At 44.6% G+C, this 7,782-nt stretch overlaps 1 protein-coding gene across 1 annotated transcript; it reads right to left on the bottom strand.

Annotated features, from left to right (window-relative positions):
• Positions 1–225: 225 nt before the first annotated feature.
• On the bottom strand, positions 226–7,553 carry LOC149393547 (uncharacterized). The gene is made up of 5 exons (XM_089618070.1): positions 7,421–7,553; positions 1,481–1,771; positions 1,176–1,367; positions 404–1,085; positions 226–361 (listed from the first exon to the last, which is right to left on the bottom strand). Exons 1-5 carry the CDS (start codon positions 7,551–7,553, stop codon positions 226–228), a joined length of 1,434 nt encoding a protein of 477 aa, XP_089474196.1.
• Positions 7,554–7,782: the final 229 nt, after the last annotated feature.

The following is a 7,782-nucleotide window of genomic DNA, read 5'->3' as shown; positions in this document are numbered from 1 at the left end:
CTCAAACACTTGTGTAACCGCCGTAAGATGCTCGGGTGCCTTGACGATCTCCGGATTGTATTGAAATTTTTGATTTAGATAGTGAGCTACAAGATAAATAATCACATATATAAATTAAAAATTATAGAACGACGTTCACAAAGAATAAGTGAAATGAGTAATACCTGCTTGGTGCAACGGATGGTCAAGTTGTCTATTCCATATCTGAACCGCAATATCAACCATTCATTGCTTGTTTGGGATGGTTTCCAACTTCTTTTTCATTAAATCGAAGACGTGGTACAGCAAGCCCATCGTCGGAACAACTTCGGTATCAACGAGATGCAGAGCAAAGTACATAGGCTCGAACACCTTGCACACACTATCAATATGGAGCTAAAAGTTATTGTCCAATATTTTTTACTCCACAAACTGCCCAGCTGCAGTTTGACGGAAGGAACATCGGTCCCACCAATCCGACGTGAACATCTTTTTCAACCTCGGTCGACTGCTCTTGAGACTCGTCAGGGCCAAGTAGTTCGTGGCGAATCTCGTCGGACCAGGACGGATTAGCTCTCCTTGTCCTTCTTCTCGTATCTTCGAGAGGACAACTCCGTGATTGTAGATGAACTTTGTGATTTCTCTATAATTCTTAACAACCTTGGCGATAGCCGCTCGTTTTCCCACGTCCTCGAGCATCAAGTCTATACAATGTGCGGCGCACGGAGTCCAGTACAAATTATATCGACGAGCGAGTTTCAATCCGGCTTTCTTGTAAGCCGAACCATTATCAGTGATAATCTGAACAACATTGTGTTCTCCGACTTCTTTCACAATGGGCGACAGAATCTTATAGATGTACAAATAGTTCTTGATCTCATCTAACGCATCAACTGACTTCAAAAAAACAGTCTTACCCGTCGAGTACACCATAACATATTTTATGCTTAAACGCGTAGGTCCCGTCCATCCGTCCGACATTATGGTGCAGCCATATTCCTTCCACACTTCCCGTTGCTGATCGATGTACTTCTTGACGGATGCAACCTCTTCTTTCAAGTACGTGTTATAAATCTCATACGGAGTCGGAAGCGGAATACCTGGACCTATAAAGTTTGAAATGAAAGTACAGTTGGACACCACAATACTTGTCAAATTAAAACCGGTAGTTCAAAATTCAAATACACGAGACTTACCAACTGCCATAGCTTCATTGATCATGTGTCGAAAATGCGGCGACTTCACTTTGGCGGCTGGTATGTTCTCGTGGATGACGTAGTTGCTAACAGCTTGTCCTAGACGCCCTTTCAATTTAGGATCCGTGATTTCCGGGATAGTAGGTTGTCGTCCACTATCTGGCCGAAAATGAGGTTGTGGTGGTGAAATCCCTGAAACCCCACCAGGGCCGGATCTCCAAGCATCCGACTGTGTCTCTTGACGGCTTCTTTCATCATATCATGTTCCTATTGTTGGTCGGGGTCAAGCTCTACGTGAGTCGGACCGAAGCGTCCGGCCAAGTGCTCATCTACGGTTTCATGAAGGACGCCCTTGTTTTTCTTCTTTTGGACAGTCGCCGCTTGTAACGCTAACATCTCCGTGCGTACTTCTGAAGGAACACTCGTACATGCCTTCACGCTTTTCTTCGCATTGTTTCCACTTAAGTGTAACTTCATCCTTGTGATTCCCCCGCCCCTGGTAACGTGCCCACACCAATTGCACGTAAGTGGTTCGGGGTTTGTTTCACCTGGGGTGCAATGCTTACGAACTCCTTCCTCGCTCATCTTCGATATACCTGCATATTGAATTCAACATTTCAATGAAACTAATTTCAAATTTTCAATATGACCCCAAATTACATTCAACATGTCAATAAATTTTATTAAAACTAATTTAATTTCAATTCAAAACAAAACAATTTCAATTCCAACTACTTCAATTTCAATTGAACTTTATGTTTATGCTCACATCTCCTGCCATACATGATACTTTAATTTCAATTCAAAATCTACTCAAACTAAATTCATTTCAATATATCAACAAATTTCCTTCAACATCTCAATAAATTCAATTCTAAGTTTCTAACTACTTCAATTTCACTTCTAACTACTTCAATTTCAATTCCTACTCTATCAATTTCATTTCTAACATACATGAAAAATTAATTTCGATTCGAAGTCTAACTATTTCAATTTCCAATTCAAAGTCTAACAATTAAAATTTCAAATTAAAATCAAACAACATCAATTCAACACAACATAATGAAAACTTATTCAAAACATAAGTTTATATAATTTAAACTTTAATCACATGACCTGATTTTAGAGTTAAAACAGAAATAAAAAGTTCAAAAACTGATTTTAAAGTCGCCGGAAAAAATGGTGGTTTGCCGGAAAAAGTGGTGGTTCACCGGAAAAATGGTGTTTCGCCGAAACTTCTCCAAAAATTCTGTAAAAAATAGATATCATAGATCGTCACATTACACACAACATTCGTGAAGATGATTACATGAAAAAAAAATCAAAATACTCAACAAAATGAAGATCCAAGTTTCAAAAATTAGGTTTACAAAAAGAAATGGAAATTCGCCGAACAACTTCGATTTTCGCCGAAAATTTGCTGAATTTAGACCTTACTGTGAAGAAATGGAAGAAAAATCGCCGACCCACGCCCTTGTCGCTGGACATTAGTCCGCCTTTAATCGCTGAGCAACTTCGGTTTTTTTTTCTTTTCGGTCGATTGTCGCCGACAACAGACGACATACTGAAGCTTGTATACACGTTTGTGAACGACATGCGACGACAAAATTAAAGCGAAACGGCGTGTCATTTCCTGGAATTTCGAACGACAACTAGAGAAGAAACGACACACTTGACTGTCGGAGACCGTTTAGTCACCGGCAACGACTTTCCATTCGAAATTCCTGGAATTTCTCCGGCATTTTATTCCTTGGCTTCATGTGAGTATGAAATATTGGGTCCGCACAAAGATATGTGGCGCCCAAGTTGTCGGAGTAGATGACAGGTACTATGGACAAAGGTTCATGCAAATTCATCAAGTAGTGACTTGATCCATTGTACCTCAATTGCTATAGATGCAACACGATACTCCAATCCGCTGGATGAACATGCTAATGTTCTTTGCTTGTTGGATTTTCATGAGATGTGATTAAAGCCTAGTAACATGACATATATCACTACGAAAAATATTGGCAACAGCCGCGACAAAAGTCGTGGCTGTTGCTATGAAAGTCAATAGCCACGACAAAAGCCTAACTAAATATTTAATAGAAAAATATTTTTATGAAATACAGAATAGTTTCTGATTATTTTAAAAACGGTGCGCAGACAGTTTTTGGCAAAATTTTAAAGTTAGATTTTAGCACTTCTTTTATTTTTAATAAATAGTTAAAAAATTATTTTGACCGCGGTGCCTTTACAAAAAGTGATCAAAATTATGTTTTATACATATTAAAAAAATTTACAGAAGTTTTCTCGGATTTTTATTTTTTCACCGAAACACTAATAGCCAAGGGTATTTTGGTAATTTCACTTTTGAAAGTCGTTTATGAAAACTTCCAGAATCTAAAGTATGTCTTGAATCCTTTTCTTAGCTGATCCCCGATAGTCTTTTACCCCGATTAGGTTTCGAGTCAAGTAGAGCTTCCAATCCGTCTTCAACCCAGAGAGCTTTATTCTCGTTTTATCAAGGTGAGAATAATCTCACTGCAACACTGATTAGTTCAAAAATATATTAAGTATTATATGATCTGAATGAGTATAATATTTTTGAAATTGTTATTGTTTGATTGTTTGACATATGTGTGTTATGGTATGATATTATATGATAACTTATGAATGATATGTTATGATATGCTGAGTTTATGATATGATATGGTATGGTATATTATGTGATGATATGATATGGTATGGTATTATGTGATGATATGTTATAAATTAGAATACTTATATCATGTTCTTTTACTAGTCATATTATCATGTATATTTTATGTCATACGTCATTCATGCATGTCACGAAAATAAAAAAGTGAAAATATAAAGATAAACAAGGGAGTCGTACCGCCTCGAGCTACGGAGGTCTTAAGGAGAATTTCTCGAGCCGACTTACGGGCCCAAATGGGGAAATTTCTCGGGCCGAGGCCCTAATATGTTTATTAGATAGAGCGAAGTGTGGGACCTTGCAACCCCATATTTTCGTCTCTTAAGTGTACACTGAAATAGGTACGACTACCCTAGGGGCTCCCCGAACCAAAAGTTGATAGAATCAAGAAAAGAAAGATCAAGTCATCAATTAGCTTTAAAATACTAATAACCGGTTCATGCATTGCATTATTTTTTTTGTGAGCTTTATATTATTATACGTCTGTGTTGTAGGTACCCAACCTATGAGCAAGTGAGGAGGGTGGATCAGCGGCGATGATGGTGAAATGGTTAAGTTATGGTTTCCGTTTTAGAAAATAAAAGACTTCCGCTTTGCTTTCAGTTTTTCAATAATCGAAACCCAATGTTTTATTTTTCATGGTTTAAGTTATGCTTTTCAATTACGTTAAAGGTTACGAATTTATTTATGGTATTTATTTACAATGGTATTTTTTGTTTTATATTTTGATCATGAACTTTGATTTTTGGTTGTTTTTGTTTATCAAGTTTTTAAATGACAAATTTATTTTTAGGTCATGAGTTTTCAAACTTTATATTTTAAGTTATGTTCTTAAAAAAAATTTACCTCATATTTTCTTAAGTTTTTAATAAGTAAGATAAGTAAGACGGTCCGAAAAGTCGGGTCGTCACAGGCTCTCCATTCAATGCTTCTTTAGGAAGATGAATTATCAAATGAACCATGATGGTGAAAAACGCGGGCGGAAAGATTCGTTCCAACTTGCACAATATCAAGATGATTTCATCTTGCGCTTTCTCGAGGTCATCTGTGTGTAAGGTGCGCTTATGTCTCACGAATAGGCTATGGCATAACCCCCACTTGAGCCCGAACGCGACCACTTGGTCCGGCCTTGGGTCGAACAGTTTGGGGCTCCTAAATACTTGTCCGAAAATGAGCGACAACATTTTGGCGCTAGAAGGAGGGGACCTCCCGACCTTGGCGACACTCTCCCTTCCAATCTCTTTTCTTGCAATCTTCACGACACTCGAAAGATGAGTCAAGTCCCTACCACTTCTGCAGGCACTCGGGCGACGGGCTCGAGGTACGACCTCAGAAACCTCGCGCACCGTCTGGGAGGGCAGTCTCGTGACAACGAGGGCCAGCCCCAAGACCCGGCGAATGACCCCTAGGCCACGTTCCGAGAGGACACGGCTCAAAGGCTCGCCGAGCTCCTAGACCGCCCCGGCTTCGACGACACGCTTATCGCGGACCTTCTCGGTAATGATGTCGAGGATAGGACCGCCCAGGGCGACTCCGACCCCGACTATGAGGGGGAGTCAAGAACCGACGAGGCAATGCCCAGCCTCGTCCAATCCCGGTCCGAAATGACAAATGACCCCCCGCCCGGACCGTCCCATCTGGCGCGACAATATGCGCGCTCCCACTCTCGGGGGTTTGCCCCCTCGGTTTTAAGAGGCGGCCGGACATGGCCCCTTGCCGGGGAAAGGGCCCTCCTCGGGGACGATGGGGCCGATAACCGAAGCGCCCACCGGACGATCCGGCCAAGGGCAACCTCGCCTCGCTAAGAACCAAGCGGGGAACTAAGGGAGCGTCTGATGGCGCAGAGGAACTCTCGTGGGGAGGATCTCCACCAAAGACTCAACTCCTGAAGGGACGCGCTTCCCGCCACCACTCTTGGTCGACCTCAGGCCAATGCTGGGGATCAAGCGTCCAATGAGCGTCAACAGGCGACTCTCGCGGCCTTGGCGGTCAGTCCAGCCAACGGGCTTGACATGGTGACGATGATCCAAAGCCTCCGAAACTAGATCATCGAGATGAGGGAGTCAGGGAGGCAGAGGCCCTATAGAGGGATCGACGAGTTGTACTCTCCCTTCACTGCTTAGATCCTTGCGCAGCCATGCGTGGGGAATTTTAAACTACCATCCATTCCTCCTTACGACGGACGGACGGACCCGAACTTCCACATCCAGCATTACGAGACATGGATGACGATGCAGGGATAGTCGGACGCCACCTTGTGTCAAGCTTTCAGCCTGACCCTCACTGGGTCGGGATTCGAGTGGTTCCGTAGCCTAAGACCGGGGAAGATCTCATCCTTCCGAGCCTTGCGAGAGGCCTTCCTTGCTCGGTTTGCCACTCTCGTGGCACAAAAGGAATAAAAAACCTACCTCCTGTCTATCCGGCAGGGAAGAGACGAGACCTTGAGGCAGTACCTAGCTCGCTTCACCGAAGAATCCCACAAGGTCGAAGGGTTCGACAACAAGGACACCATCACGGCGATCACAGAGGGAGCTCGCACAAGCGACTTCCTCAAGTCTATTGTTGGAAAGGTCCCGTGGGACATGGCAGAGCTGATGTCGAGAGCTCGCAGTTTCATGGGGATCGAGGACTACCTCGATGGCCGAGACGGCCGGAAGGCAGGGGGTCAATGCAGTCGCCGTCACGACGATCAGGACAGGGATCGTCCAGACCCTCAAAAGAGGAGGAACAAGGGAGGCCAGGCCCCTAGCGATCGCTCCCTCCCTGGACCAAGACCATCACATGTCGATAGCTTCCGAAAGTTTTCGGCATTCACCCCTCTAAACACTCCGTAAGAGCGGATCTTGGCTCTGCACCGCGACAAGCTAGGAAGCCCTGCTCCTCTCACGAAGGATCCCGCGAAGCGGGATCGAAGTAAATTTTCTGAATACCATCAAGACCACGGGGACCTGACGTCTGAATGCTATCAGCTCAAACGTCAGATCGAAGCCCTTATCCAAGACAAGAAGTTGAAGGAATACGTCCTCAGAACGATCCGGACGGCCGCGGCAGGCAGAGAGCGCATGCGGCAAGAAAGGAAGGGTCCGGCGATGGTAACCGTCACTGATCGGACGATGAACGAAGAACCGGAGAGCTCGCAAATGCACGTTGTGGGCTCAATCATGGGCGGACCAGAATTCGGGGACTCGAGCACGCAAAGAAAGAAATACGTGTGAGAAGTTTCCCAAGGGAAGATAGCACACCATATTAACCACACGTACGAGGCTCCACCTCCGACCCCATTCGAATCCATGTTCTTCACCAACCAAGAGGCGGTACGGGTGCTCCACCCGCACACTGATGCGATAGTCGTCTCGGTCCCGGTCGCTAACAACCTTGTCCGAAGGATCCTGATTGACAATGGCAGCTCGGCCGACATCATCTTCAAGTCAGCCCTGGACAGGATGAAGCTAACCGGGCTAACACCGACCCCGATCTCTACCCCACTCTTCGGCTTCTCCGGAGAGAAGGTCATGACGGAGGGCACCATCGACCTCCCGGTTACCTTCGAGACTCCGGGGGGGATCGAGGTCACCCACATCGTGTCCTTCCTGGTCGTGGATCAGCCGTCCACATACATCATCATCATAGGTCGCCCAACCCTCAATCGGCGGAAGGCTATAACCTCCACCTACCATCTGATGATGAAATTCCCAACCGAGAAGGGGATCGCCATAATGTTGGGAGACCAATCGATGGCGGGGATGTGCTACATCCAGGGGGTGGATGGAAAGGCAAAGGGAAAGATGGTGAGCACCGTCTTCCAACTCGGAGACAAATTCCCGTGCAAAATCGAGGAAGGAGGCACCTTCAGGGAACTGGACCAAAGGGACGATGTCGAGCGTCAGAAGGCGGAGACACTGGACG

This window comes from Urtica dioica, chromosome 6, assembly GCF_054948205.1.
Source record: "Urtica dioica subsp. dioica isolate 48M chromosome 6, U.dioica_male_clone48M_v1_H2, whole genome shotgun sequence".
NCBI classification, from domain to species: Eukaryota; Viridiplantae; Streptophyta; class Magnoliopsida; order Rosales; family Urticaceae; genus Urtica; species Urtica dioica.
This window is presented reverse-complemented; position numbering and strand designations above follow the sequence as displayed.

Bases quoted from the DNA above. Each gene is read 5' to 3' on its own strand.
- LOC149393547 (XM_089618070.1), bottom strand. From the start codon at position 7,553: ATGGTAGGTGGAGGTTATAGCCTTCCGCCGATTGAGGGTTGGGCGACC. The intron at 1,086-1,175 runs GTAAGTCTCGTG...CAAACTTTATAG, and splicing joins CAATGAAGCTATGGCAGTTG to GTCCAGGTATTCCGCTTCCG. The intron at 362-403 runs GTAAAAAATATT...CCATATTGATAG, and splicing joins GCAGCTGGGCAGTTTGTGGA to TGTGTGCAAGGTGTTCGAGC.